At 38.6% G+C, this 15,447-nt stretch overlaps 2 protein-coding genes across 2 annotated transcripts in view; both read right to left on the reverse strand.

The window, feature by feature from the left end:
• The window catches only part of LOC311285512 (CD48 antigen-like), a 236,431-nt gene that overhangs the window by 38,248 nt on the left and 182,736 nt on the right, over positions 1-15,447 (reverse strand). The window lies entirely within an intron of this gene.
• The window catches only part of LOC311285502 (T-cell surface antigen CD2-like), a 42,805-nt gene that overhangs the window by 511 nt on the left and 26,847 nt on the right, over positions 1-15,447 (reverse strand). The window contains exon 6 of the mRNA XM_084401153.1: positions 83-123. Coding sequence (XP_084257279.1) covers positions 83-123 — 41 coding nt within the window. The remainder of the gene's footprint in view (positions 1-82; positions 124-15,447) is intronic.

The following is a 15,447-nucleotide window of genomic DNA, read 5'->3' on the forward strand; positions in this document are numbered from 1 at the left end:
AGTTCAGGTTGATCAGATCCATTTGATTTGTAATATTGCACATATTAATGATTTTCCACAAGGACTCAAGAAGTAAACTTACTCTGGAAGTCTTTTGTCTCCTACAGCGAGCAGCACAAGAGCCTTAAAGAACAACAGGGACACGATCAGTCAAATACAGTCAATATGAAACCATAATCAAGCCTATTTACTCTATTAATACACAACAATTACACAAACAATTAACGAGTGCATTATTGTCACAATGGAAATAAGCAGGAGATGCAATTGCGAATAAACAATAGGTTTATTAACCACAAAGTGAGATAAACAAGTCAGAATATATATGGTGCAGGTAACAGTCAGTCTGGGTGGCGCAGGGACGTTCAAAGGACAACCCGATCTCTCTGGATGACACGGAGAACAGAATCCAGGTATCCGGGCGCGGTCCACAGGTCTCCAGACGAGAGAATAAACCAGGACGGAACGTGCAGAAAAGCAGGAACTTCACACCAAACATGAGGATGCAACCACTCAGAAGTCAGTAGACAATAAACACGACACAGGGGAATCCAAACAACGTTGTTATAAAGTCATTTTCCAATAGGTGTCACTGTTGTATTGCCATCTAGTGTGTCACTACAGTTCTGTTATTCATTCTTCTTCATTGTTTTTTCCTGCTTGGTTGGATATAATAAAGCACGTGAAACATCAAAAGGTTATGGGCCCAGATCTTCGCTAAAGCAAAGAAGAGGTACTTTTACACAAGTTTTTTTTGTGTGTGTGTGAAATAGACAGTGTTGTGGAACTCACAATAGAGGATAAACTGTTTATTGAAAAGCTGAGTGGGCCAGAGAACTGGGCAACGTGGAAATTTCAAATGGAACATTTGGTAAAAGCTAAAAGACTATGGGGGGCATGGTGATGGAGACTGACAATGTGGCAGAAGGAGCAAATGCACAGGCAAGAGCATAATTAGAAAAATGGAAAGAAAAAGCGTTTTCTGTGTTGGTGCTGAATGTGAGTACGCCCCAGTTGTACCTGATAACAAGCTGTAAGACCCCTAAGGAAATGTGGGACAAGCTAAAAGGACATTTTGAGAGAGACAATCTTGCAAACAAGCTGTTTCTGAAGAAAAAAATACTTCAGATGTGAAATGAAGGAAGGACTGTTCATAACTGAACATTTGAAACGAATGAAGGAGTTAACTGACCAGCTAGGGGCAATAGGTGCGGTGATTGAAGAGGAGGACCAGATTGTAACACTACTGGGTAGCTTGCCACCAAGCTATGCTACAATTGTCACTGCACTGGAAACTAAGTTGGACAGTTTAACGCTGCAGTTTGTTCAGCAAGCATTGATAAATGAAGAACAAAAGCGAGTGTCTGCTGATGGTAACTATGGCGGTGCTATGTCCAGTGGTGCTGCGTCCGGTGGCACGTCAGCGATGTCAACACAAGTTCGTAGTGATATGCAGGCTAACACCAAGGCAGTGAGAGCAGACAGATTCGGCTCGTGGAGATGTTACAAGTGTGGGAAAGAAGAACATATCAAGTGTGACTGTCCAAGTAAGAAAAAACAGACTAAAACACACAAAGCCAAAAATGTAACATGTGAACATGATGAAGACTAGTCTGAGAGTGCCTTCGTCGCCAGAGAGGATAAGATGGATAAGGATAAGGATAAGATGACACAACAGGTCGAGTGGTTAATCGACTCTGGAGCCTCAAAGCACATGACGTGTCATGAAGAAATTCTTCAAGACTACCAGCAATTTCCAAAAGCACAGTCTGTGAAACTCGGTGATGGCAGAGTGGTTGACGCTCTAGGACTTGGTAACGTTAAACTAACAATGACATTAAAAATAAGTGATGTAAAAGATGTCACAATGTTTGATGTGCTGTATGTTCCCAAGTTATCCGGGAATCTCTTCTCAGTGGGAGCTGCTGTAAAAAAAGGAAATACGGTGCAGTTCAAGAAATCTCGCTGTTACATCCGTGATAAAAATGGAAATCTCAGAGGAATGGGAACAGAAAGATCTGATGGATTGTATCAGCTGGATGTCGAGGGAAGTTCGCCCGTCTGTCACTGTGCGTCAAGTGCATTAATAGCAGCCAGTTTGTGGCACCAGTGACTGGGTCACACCACTAAGTTAAGTTGAATGGAGTGGACCTTCCTGCAGAGAAAGAAGTTCCCTTCTGTGAAGCATGTGTGGAAGGCAAGCTGTCTAGGAAGCCACATAAGCCAGTGGGAGAGATCTGTTCCAAACGTAAACTAAAGTTGATTCATATTGACGTCTGTGGTAGCCTGGTTCTACCAGACTCTAGTACATTTCATTTGTACAGAGAGTCTGGCCTCGCTCCATTGAGAAACGTTTACTTCCTTGTAGGCGGGTTCTCTGTTAAAGTTCAAAACTATTGGATCTGCCCAGAGTCACTCAGGATCTGCCATAGCCAATCGCTAACGTGTGGTTGACTGTGACGTATGTCATGCGCCGAAACCGGCCGGCGGAAACAAGAAGTCCAAATGATCAGAGGATTATGTTTAGAATAAGATGTCTGTCAACGAGAGCTGCTGGTTTTGTTAATCGAATTTAAGAGTTCAAGGAACAATTGTAAATTCTAAATGTATATTTGACACTAAGGACAGTGATGTATTCAGTCAACTGTCGAAGCTGGGTCTAATCATTAACAATACACCGCTGTGGTCGTTTCGGATCTGCCGCAAATGCTGTACAGTCATCACCGGCTACTGCGCGATATGGAAACAACTTTTCTGCCTCCTTCACTTGGTCCTCCATTAGTGCAACAAGAGGGGAGAAGACAACAACTATCGGCTTTGCATCCCTATCGTTCGCCTTAGCTAACTCATTCACCACTAGAACTGCCAGTCATTTTTACCGTTTTGAATTTTATATCTGCAATAACTTTGTTGAAAAAATAAATACAATCCTTCTGGTACCTGACTTTTCCTAAAAGTGTCTGTATTTTCATTTAAAATGTTTTTCATATAAATTACACATAAGGCAAAAAAACAAACAAAAAACAAATGAACATAGCCTATTATTTACCTATTTCGGTCATAAACGGTCATATTGACCGCACTGAATTTCGCGGTATTATACCAATATACGCAACAATAAAATGTGGTAAAAAATACACTAAACATATTCAACACAAATCATTTAAATGTAATGATATTCAGAACAGAACAAGAATGTAAAAATAACTAAAGCCTTTAGTTATTTTTTCATTCTTTTTCTGTTCTGAATATCATTACATTTAAAGCCAAAATGAAATGCTTTATAAGCGAAAGTGAAAGTAAGCGGCGTTAGGCTCACGCAACTCTCTAATTAGAATCCAAATGTTTCAACATTTGCGATGTATTTAAACGCTAAACTATTCTTTATCATAGGATTTTGAACTTCACTCACGTTCCAATATCGACGGAAAAAATCATCACACGCATAAAATGGTACGAATTGTAGCCTACTAGTACTGAGAAGCAGTTGAATTTATATGTTAGGTTGACTATTTTATTATTATATTTTATTATGGCTATAATGAACAGGCTGCAATGCTGGAATATGGTGTGTGTGTGTCGGCGGGCGCGATCAAACAGTGGAAACATGAAAACATAGGCTATAGGCTATTTTGTTCAGGGCATCTACAAATATTATTTATTTATAAATTATAATTAAACTTGTTTAAATGTACAGTATGGTGTTGTTTTGTTTTTAAAAGACATCCTAGTACAATAAATGTATTAATCTCTCAATTGGGGATTTATCATTAAAGATAGCCCAGAGCTTTGAATAGCGATCAAAATGACTGCTTGCGGCAGTTTAGTAGTTATGGAATTCTGGCACGAATTCTAGTGCTAACGGAGTGAGCTGGAAATCAAACTTTTCCCGAACCCGGTGGGGAGGAGGGCCACAACATCATTGCAACCAATAAAACTTAGCAAACATTGTTCTTGCTCCGGCTTTAACTTCTGTATAATCGGCCGTTTTGCAACAAAGGACCGAATAGCTTTTCTCACGTCTTTCTCCGCTGCCATTATTCCAACTCAAACTGACGCACTACATCAACGTCATCGTTCTCAGCCACTCCCTCTGTTCGCTGATTGGTCCTACAAAAAATTTGGTTCTGGAAACCTAAGAATATACAGCAGTCCCAGACGTAGTACTGAAGGAAAATGAAATTGAGCGGAAGTACGTAGGAGGGCGGAGCCAGGCTACGTCTGTGGTCCCATGCAGACTGAATCGGTAGGTGGATCAAAGTACTTTGTGACTTTTATTGATGACTATTCTAGATGTTGCAAGGTATACTTTATGAAGCAGAAGAGTGAAGTTCTTTGCAAATTCAAGGAATTTGAGAAAATATTATCCAATGAGTGCGTGTCACGGTTCATGAATTCACTGTTTCCTTCTTGTCTCGTGTACTTGTTGTTATGTGTGTGTGTGGGTGTGTGCGAGTGGGCGTTACCGCTCTGATCAGCGCATCAGCGATCCAGCTGATCTCACTCTCATCACAGCTGCAGTCAATCCATTCACCTATAAAGTCTCACCGCACTTGTCTCTCTTTGTCAGATCGTTGTTTTGGTGTCTTCCGTGTGTGTGTATCCAGTCCCCGTCGGAGTTTCAGTTCCTGTCTTGATTTCCTGTTTGGTGTTCAACTGGTTTTCGTTCGTCATCTGGATTTCTTCACGATTCGTCATCACATCACTAAACCACCGGATTGCTGACCATCTTGTCCCTGCGTCACCCAACCTGAGAGAGACTTGTTCATCTATTCCAGCCTGAGAGAGACTTGTTCATCTATTTTCCTCAATAAAGAGTTTTACTTGCATTATTGCTTCCGTCTCATTGAGCGTGACAGTGCGGACAGAAAATAGCAAGACTAAGAACGGATAATGGTGGGGAATACACATCCAAAGAATTTCAAGAATACTTGAAGGCTCAAGGTATCCACCATGAGACAACTGTACCTCACACACCTCAGCAAAATGGTGTTGCAGAAAGAAAAAATAGGACATTAATTGAAGCAGCGAGAACCATGCTCTCTCACGCTAAATTACCAAAGTCGTACTGGGCAGAGGCGGTAGCGACCGCAGCTTACAGTACATACAGAACAGACTCCCCACATCTGTACTGAAACAAGTGACGCCCTACCAGAGATGGTGCGACAAACAGCCAAATGTGAGTCACATGAAAGTGTTTGGTTGTGTAGCTTATGTACATGTCCCAGACAAAGAAAGAAGAAAACTGGACAAGAAGGCTGTGAAGCTTCGTTTCGTGGGATATGCCAACAATGCCAAGGGCTATCGCTTGTTCGATGAGGAAAAAAAGAGGATTCTAATTCGTCGGGATGTGATCTTCAACGAGTCAGACTTTGACTTGAAACAAGAAGTGGACATTTCTTGTTCAGAGAACGAAGTTATCGTGAAAACTGACGAGAGAACACCAGTCGATGCTACTGTCGATGAAACTGCTAGAGAAGGTGGCAGAATCAGAAAACCACCTAAGAGATATGGTTATGATGAGTTTGCCGACCTGGTGACTTTTGATCATTATGTAAGTGTTTGTTGTGTTGCAGAACCAAGCACACTCAAAGAGGCAATGATGAGTCCTAATGCAAAAGAATGGCAGGAGGCGGCTGACTTGGAATATGAATCACTGCTGGAAAATAAGATGTGGGATTTAGTGAAATTGCCAAAGGATCGGAAGGCCATAGGATTGAGATGGGTGTTTAAAGTCAAGCATCATAGTGACGGACGAGTGGAGAGATACAAGTGCAGACTTGTTGCTAAGGGTTACTCACAGAAGTATGGTGCCGACTACGATGAAACTTTTTCACCCGTGGTACGTTTTAGCTCAATTCGTACGTTGCTGTCCTTCGCCGTCCAGAATAACATGCATGTGCATCAGATGGATGTGGTAACCGCATTTCTAAATGGACACCTGGATGAGGAAATATATATGGAGCAACCAGAGGGATACATCAGACCAGGGGAGGAAAGTTTGGTGTGCAAGCTGAAGAAATCAATATATGGACTGAAGCAGTCCCCTCGCTGCTGGAGTAAAACTTTCACAGAGTTCATGAAGAACATTGGCTTCAAACAGAGTACATCAGACCCTGTGTGTTCGTGAGATCTCGACAGGAGCTGGAGATATTAGCTGTGTATGTTGATCTAATTCTGATCACAGAGTCGATGGAAAGCATGGAAGAGCTGAAACTCGCTCTTAAGAAGCGCTACAAGATGAAGGACATGAGAGAACTGTCCTATATCTTGGGGATCTCTGTCATCCAAGACAAAGAAAAAAACTGTGTGTTCCTTCATCAGAAGCATTACATTGAAGCCATTCTTCAAAAGTATGGTATGCATGAGGCAAATCCCGTTGCAACTCCAGCTGATGTAAATGTAAAGCTAAAAAGGAACGATGGTGTCAGCAAGCCTGTGAACCCAAGTAATTACCAGTCTATGGTAGGTAGCCTACTGTATGCTGCGATGGACACACAACCTGACATAGCACAAGCAGTGAGCGTTGTGTCAAAGTTCAATGCAAATCCAAGTGTTGCACATCTGACTGCGGTGAAGAGAATTCTACGGTACTTGAAGGGAACACTGAAACTCACTCTCAAGTATGAGCGGTCAGAGTCTGGAACTTTGGTCGGTTTCTCAGATGCCGACTGGGCTGGAGACCAGGACGATCGTCGCTCTACAACTGGTAATGTGTTCTTACTGGGTGGAGGAGCGGTGAGTTGGCTCAGCAAGAAACAGTCAACTGTTACTCTTTCAACAGCAGAGGTTGAGTATGTTGCACTTAGTCAAGCAGCTCAGGAATGTGTCTGGCTAAGACGACTACTAAGTGATCTTGGAATGGATGCTACTCCTGTGGTGATCCTGGAGGACAACAAAGGAGCAATAGCAATCACAAAGAATCCAGCTGATCATTCAAGAACCAAGCACACTGACATTCGCTACCATTACATTCGTGAATGTGTGCAGAATGGACAAATACAACTGCAATATTGTCCCACAGCTGACATGAAGGCAGATATCTTGACCAAGCCATTGGTGAGACAGAAGTTTGAATATCTTAGGAGTGAGATTGGACTCTTGTTTCATTTAATTCTGTTTAGTCTGATCTTAAATGGCTAAACTGTGTTTAGGGTTAAATATGTTATGGGTGTAAAACGATTAACATGGAAAAAGGACTAAGACATTTTTTTTTTTGCGTGTGTGTGTTAATTTAATTTACTAAGAAATGGCTTAGTCCTATTGTAAAATTAAGTGGGAGTGTTGTTATAAAGTAATATGCCAATAGGTGTCACTGTTGTATTGCCATCTTGTGTGTCACTACAGTTCTGTTATTCATTCTTCTTCGTTGTTTTTTCCTGCTTGGTTGGATATAATAAAGCACGTGAAACATCAATACTGACAACAACAAGACAGAGGACATGAGTATAAATAGACAAGGCTGATCAGTCGCAGCTGGCACTGATGATCAGATGAGTGGTAATCAGCGGCCACACCCTAGAGCCCTGCACGGGCCAAAAACTCCAGCCCTAACCCGGCCCTGGCCCGTGGTGTTCAAGCCCTACCCGGCCCCAGCCCAACAACGGCTGCAATTTTTCAGCCCGAACCCGACCCGAGATCAACATCAATATCACTTTAAGCTCTCTCTGATGCGCGCAAACACACACACGTCACACGCTACTAAAAGGTAAACTTTTATTATAGGCCTGAAACATCATGCCCAAACATTCCTACAAATATTGAACAGACTGTCCATTAAAGAGAAGCATAAGCATGCGGTAGAGAATATAGCGCTACGGGATCCAACCGCAAAAATAAGTAAATAAACGGCCTACCTTTCTTTGCTTTTAAGTAACTGAAGAACAATGTTAGAAACAATGTTCAAAAATGAAGAACTCTTCGCCAACTGGCTAATGTTAAATAATATTAATAAAAAAAATAAAATCCAACTTCTCCCTGATCCTCTGCATGGTCAACTGTCACCTGTTAAAGGTGAACTAAGTCACTTTTACAGTCCCCTAATTACTAGGTATTTACCTGGTAAATATATGGTAAGTTATAGTTGGTTATTGGTAATTACCACAGGTAACAAGTATGTAAATGCAGAGAAACTACAAACTAATTACTAGGTATTTACCTGGTAAATATATGGTAAGTTTTAGTTGGTTATTGGTAATTACCACAGGTAACAAGTATGTAAATGCAGAGAAACTACTAAGTATTTACCTGGTAAGCATATGGTAAATTATAGTATTTTAGTGTGTAATTACTTAAGGTGATTAGTATGCAATTACAGAGAAACTACCAGGGAAAAAAAACACCACTGTTAAATATCAACTCAACAAAGTACTGTGTACTTGTTACCTGTTTAGGTTGGTAATAACTCCGATTTAATTGTGTACTTCCTCAGAATGTAGGCAGACTATTTTTAGAAACACCTCCAGTATTACCCATCAATTCAAGTTAGGTTTGTAGTTATCCTAGGGTTATGTTGGTAACAGTCCATGTTTATTTATTACTATCTTGAAATTAAGACGTAGTTTCCAATAAATTACCTTGTCTTACATAGTTGTTGTTCATTGCTACACCCATTTATAGAGGGTTTGTCAAATAATTTACCTTACACTTACCTGGTAACTACCCCGCAGGAACAGTTTTCCCTAATGTCATGGCACATCTTAAATACTGGGTATGTTCTTGCAGATGTTTTTACAATTTACTCAGTAAGTAAAGTGTAACTGTACTGTAAAATGAAGCCTTGTTTATTTCCATGGTATTACCGGAATTGTACCATATAACTTGATCATTCCCTTTTCCATATAGTCAATTTTTTTTACCTCATATGTCCTGCAACGTTACTAAGGAAAACATGACAATTTACTCAGTAAGTAAAGTGAAACTGTACTGTAAAATGAAGCCTTGTTTATTTCCATGGTATTACCGGAATTGTACCATGTAACTTGATCATTCCCCTTTTCCATATAGTCACAATTTTTTACCTCATTTGTCCTGCAACGTTACCAAGGAAAACATGACAATTTACTCAGTAAGTAAAGTGAAACTGTACTGTAAAAGGAAGCCTTGTTTATTTCCATGGTATTACCAGACTCTTACCACATCCTTTGCAACTGCTTAAACATTTTTGAAATCACAAACTTTTACCGTGTGGTCTGCAACTTAACTAAAACATTCCAGCCTGGTTTCATTGTTAATACGTAGTATTAACACGTAATTTTCAAAGATAGAAAACTACATAGGCTACAGTTATGAAGAAAAACAACATATGTGTAATCACAATAATTTATTTATTGTGAAAATGTCAAAACCGGTACCAAAAGTCGTTCTCATGACGATGTGTTGCAGTCACAGTCTTCTCTTTCAGTATATAATAGTTTTGAATGAGGTAACGTTACAGAGCAGAATTTAAGTTATTAATCCATGAAAATGTTAATCCGGCTTCGCTCTGTGTGAAGGCGCGCGCGCTTCTCCATTTCAAATATAGTTTACGACTGAAATACGGCATGTCGCAATCTGTGACGAACATAGACCAACAGGCGAGAGCCAATGAGCGTTTGATATCACTGCCGTAAAACATGTCGTAACGCTTCTTGAGGGCGCAATTTTTTAATTTGAATTCATCATCACGAGCGCGGGTCCGCGGGATTTGACAGTTACAGACTGCGCTGTTGTTAAAGCCTGTGGAATGGAGATGAAGATGAAGATCACTCACTGGATAAAGGGCTGAATTTGGATCTCTTTCTTGCAAACGTATGGATTCTAAAGATTTGGATTATATCAAGTAGGCTATAATAAAATTGATGTCTTTTGTGAATTTATGTTGGGTTTTGGTGTATTATTGTTCTATTGGAGAAAACGCATTTTGTGTCTCACTGTAAATAAACTAAATATTAAAATGGTTAAACGATTAAATAAGGTACTTTTAAGGTTTTAAAGTGTATTCTTGTTTAACTGCATGCTAATCCTCCGAAACGAGTTTGCAGCAGAAGGCACGAACAGAGCGAAATGTTATTAGTCTATTTCTTGAGTAAACTGCATAAATGCGACTGAAAACGTAATTGATAAGACATTTGAATGCAATAGAGTCAAAACGTTAATGCCACGATTTTAATATGCATAAATAAGAATGCGTACAAATATGTACGTCGGTATAGAGTTGTTCATACGTAAATAATTTATGTTTTTGTGCTGTTATGCAAACATTTTACGTTTTAGTGCTGTAAATACTATACGTTTCTGTGTGTATAAAACGTAAGTAAATGTACGTATGGTAGAATTACACTTTACGCAAAAATACACACGTATTCTCATGAGATCACGTTGAACATTCTCGTAAGTAAAGTGAAACTGGAATGTTACTGTAAAAGGAAACCTTTTTTTTTTCATGGAATTACTGGGATCTTACCCTATAATCTGTAATAGCTACAGTTACGTAGCTATAACAGATTAGCTATAGGGTAAGATCCCAGTAATTCCATGGAAATAAAAAGGCTTCCTTTTACAGTACAGTTTCACTTTACTTACTGAGTAAATTGTCATGTTTTCCTTGGTAACGTTGCAGGACATACGAGGTAAAAAATTGTGACTATTATGGAAAAGGGGAATGATCAAGTTATATGGTACAATTCTGGTAATACCATGGAAATAAACAAGGCTTCATTTTACAGTACAGTTACACTTTACTTACCAAGTAAATTGTCATGTTTTCCTTGGTAACGTTGCAGGACATACTATGAAAACAAATAAATAAAAATGTGACTATGGAAAAGGGGAATGATCAAGTTATATGGTACAATTCCGGTAATACCATGGAAATAAACAAGGCTTCATTTTACAGTACAGTTACACTTTACTTACTGAGTAAATTGTCTTGTTTTCCTTGGTAACGTTGCAGGACATATGAGGTAAAAAAAATTGTGACTATATGGAAAAGGGAATGATCAAGTTATATGGTACAATTCCGGTAATACCATGGAAATAAACAAGGCTTCATTTTACAGTACAGTTACACTTTACTTACCAAGTAAATTGTCATTTTTTCCTTGGTAACGTTGCAGGACATACTAGGAAAACAAATAAATAAAAATGTGACTATGGAAAAGGGAATGATATGGTACAATTCCGGTAATACCATGGAAATAAACAAGGCTTCATTTTACAGTACAGTTTCACTTTACTTACTGAGTAAATTGTCATGTTTTCCTTGGTAACGTTGCAGGACATATGAGGTAAAAAATTGTGACTATATGGAAAAGGGAATGATCAAGTTATATGGTACAATTCCGGTAATACCATGGAAATAAACAAGGCTTCATTTTACAGTACAGTTGCACTTTACTTACTGAGTAAATTGTAAAAACATCTGCAAGAACATACCCAGTATTTAAGATGTGCCATGACATTAGGGAAAACTGTTCCTGCGGGGTAGTTACCAGGTAAGTGTAAGGTAAATTATTTGATAAACCCTCTATAAATGGGTGTAGCAATGAACAACAACTATGTAAGACAAGGTAATTTATTGGAAACTATGTCTTAATTTCAAGATAGTAATAAATAAACATGGACTGTTACCAACATAACCCTAGGATAACTACAAACCTAACTTGAATTGATGGGTAATACTGGAGGTGTTTCTAAAAATAGTCTGCCTACATTCTGAGGAAGTACACAATTAAATCGGAGTTATTACCAACCTAAACAGGTAACAAGTACACAGTACTTTGTTGAGTTGATATTTAACAGTGGTGTTTTTTCCCCTGGTAGTTTCTCTGTAATTGCATACTAATCACCTTAAGTAATTACACACTAAAATACTATAATTTACCATATGCTTACCAGGTAAATACTTAGTAGTTAGTTTGTAGTTTCTCTGCATTTACATACTTGTTACCTGTGGTAATTACCAATAACCAACTATAACTTACCATATATTTACCAGGTAAATACCTAGTAATTAGTTTGTAGTTTCTCTGCATTTACATACTTGTTACCTGTGGTAATTACCAATAACCAACTATAACATACCATATATTTACCAGGTAAATACCTAGTAATTAGGGGACTGTAAAAGAAAGGGTTACCGTAACTTTTTTTACCTTAACTGAACAGCTTCGGACTCATTGGAATGGTTATATTACTTATTTCGGGTTGAATGGTGGTCGTTTCGCACCCCCCTGGTGCCCCTGAGCGGAAAATGCGCACTTGCAACTTTGAGCCGGCGGGTCGCCGGCCGCCGCGGCAGGAAGTATCGCGTGATTTCAGGTCTCGCGATGTAAACAATGGCTTTACGGCCCAAATAAATCTGCTAAAATGTTGTCATTATTGTGCTCCCTCACGCTGTCCGAACCCGAATGAAGAAGACGTTTTAAAGAATGTCCCATCTGCTTTGATGTCGTTGATCTACTAGCCTCTGGTGTCTGAGAATCGCCAACGAGTTTTTACAACAGTGTTGTCAAATATCTATTCCGAAGCTGTGGGGGGAGCTCTAGAGAGAAACCTGCGAGCAAAAAGCGAGAATACAGCGAAGAAATCCCGAAGTTACTGAATGCAGCTTTAATGAAGCTGTGACACCCCACTGTCTGAGAAGGTTCTCTGTGTCCCACACCCGTTCCCATTCTACAATTGACCATTTGTTCAGGATGTGATCAACCCAAATAGTGAAGAAACTATATAGCTTGACTTTCTTTCATCTATGATAATTAAGCCATTTTGGGGATGAGCTCATTCTAAAATATATTTTGGAGTGGGATCTGGGTCGAGGCAGACGCAGACTACAATTTCTTACTAATAAGTAACACAAGTTCCTATGTTTTCCCATTGACTGACAGCTCTCCTGTCCTCATGCTGAGAGAAATTGGGATATAGGCTAAACACGCATTGTGTTTATCGTGCAATTTATACGGTTTAAATAAAATGTGTATTATAGCATGTGAAAACTGCGTGTCGAAACCATAGACTGCAAAAAAAAGATTTTTTTTTAAAGTCTATGGTTTTGACACACAGTTTTCGCGTGCATATAATACGCATTTTATTACGTGTAATACGCACGTTCTCCACACCCCTACCCAAACGTATAATACGCACGTAGGCCTACCTCACACATAAGGGCTTTACAGTGTGTATCATAACTAATTTTCACGTATAAATTACACGATATACACAATGCGTGCTATAGAGACGCATCTAATGAGAACGAGTTGTTATTGTAGTTCTGGACTAAATGAGAGCATGCATTTTCTCATCTCACATGTACAAAACAAATGAACTATTCCTCAAAATGAATAAAAACTTCTTTTAAAAGTAACTTTCCCCAACACTGTAGTTTAAAATTTTATTATCATATTGTAACCTAATTGTCAAATATGAATGACTGTAGTGGATGACAGAGACTTTCTTGTTGAATGTTGACTAACAAACTCTCTCATATTTTAATTATTAGGTACAGAGGTGGTGAAAGCAGTGGGTGATGAAGTTTCCTTTGGTCCAGATAATCTTCCTGCTTCTGTCTCCAGCATCACATGGAAACACATTAAAGGTGGTGAAACTATTAAGGTGATTGAATGGGAAGACGGAAATACTCTAACCCCGAATCCAAGATTCAACGGCATCACGACTCTTGATACGAAGACTGGAAATATCACGATTAAGAAACTAAAATTCGAACATACTGGAGTTTATACCATTGACATCAGCGGTAAAGAGCAGGCACAGAGATTCACATTGACTGTTATGGGTGAGTGAATATTGATTATTATATTAATATTATTACTGTAAAAGCATCATATTGTTATTATGATTTTTACTGAACTACAGAATATAGCTAGTAATTCTTTCATCTTTTTTTAATCTATATTTGTGAAATAAAATGTATTATATAAATGTTAATATATGTAATTTAACTGTATTACACAAACAAAATCTACCACACTATCATCATGTGTTTTGAACAGTACTGCCGTATTCTTTGACATACCTTGAACTACAGTAAATACCATGATATGTGGTAATCATAGTACCAGGTATACTGTATACTTACCGTCACTGTATTTTGGCAGTACTATGGTACACTGATGATATCAGATTATGAAACCATGGTGCTTTGTTAGTACTTTCAAGAATACCGTGATACATGTCCAAAAACATGGAAGTACAATGGTTCTTTTTTTAACTTTATGGTTCGTATTAAAATTGTAGTTAATATGCCATCTGATACCAACAGTGTAAATGTTTTCATTGTTTATTTCTTTCACAGAACGGGTCCCCAAACCTGTGATTAAAATAGAGCCGAGTGATAACCCTGGTGTTGTGTATTTAATATGTGAGTACGGTGAAACTATCATCTGGAAGAATTCTGCTGGAGAAACACTGACGGGTTCAGCGCGCCAACCGAAAGGAGAGTTCATTACTGTCAGATACAAAGGAAATCCAGAAATCTTCTACACCTGTACACTCCAGAACACAGCGAGTGAGGAGACCAGTGAACGGGTCTATGAGAGAGATCTGTTTAAAGGTGAGACAGCGCTTTAATTACTGATTATTATTTAAAATTGATTTTTTAATACCCTCAGTTGCTCTCTTCCACCCAAGAACTGATTTTGATGTTTGTTGGATTGAGAGACACTAAGCAGGTTTACAGTAATTTGAAAAAGAGATGGAGCAGGAGATCTGATCCGCCATCATCTGCCTTGGTCATTTTTCATGCATTATGGTCGTGGTTAATATTCTTGCTGGACTCAGACACTGATATCAAACATTTGCAATGAACGTAAACAAGATGGCAGTAAATCTTTCTTATGAAAGACTAACACATTAATGCTGTTTGTTTGTGGTTTCTGTTTTCGAACTTCCTCTATATTCTCTGTTTTTTACACTGTTCTTACACTGCATTAGTTTATTTTTAGAAATGTAATTCTGATTATTTAAAATGTGTTTCTCAGGGTTGAATTTGTTTATAACCTTAATATATGATTTTTTTTTGCCTTAGGTTTTGAAAAACCCATTTTGACAAACAAGTTTGTCATTTGGATTTCCATTGTTTTGATCTGCTTGGTTTTTATCCTCCTTTTCCTGTTTATACCACCTTTACATGGTAAGAATATTGTGTTTAATCTTTTAAAACATTTGAAACATATGTCTGTGCTTATCATTTGCTTAAAACGCAAAACAAACATTCAAACCACTGGGTAATTTGCCATTTGCAACCTGTTTTACTTCCATAATATGATATTGTTCTGTGCAAAATCAGATATTCAGAAAGAAAACAAAATAATTTTTATTGTTTTTTGTTTAACAAAAAAAAAAAAATCTAGAATGGAGCCAATTTTGCTACAGGTTAAAGCCGAACTCGGCAACTCTAGCGAACTCTAGTCACTTCTTCGCTGATTTTCCCTTTTGTTGTCGCATGTTTTC

Source organism: Rutilus rutilus (assembly GCF_951802725.1).
Source record: "Rutilus rutilus genome assembly, chromosome: 2".
Lineage (NCBI taxonomy): Eukaryota > Metazoa > Chordata > Actinopteri > Cypriniformes > Leuciscidae > Rutilus > Rutilus rutilus.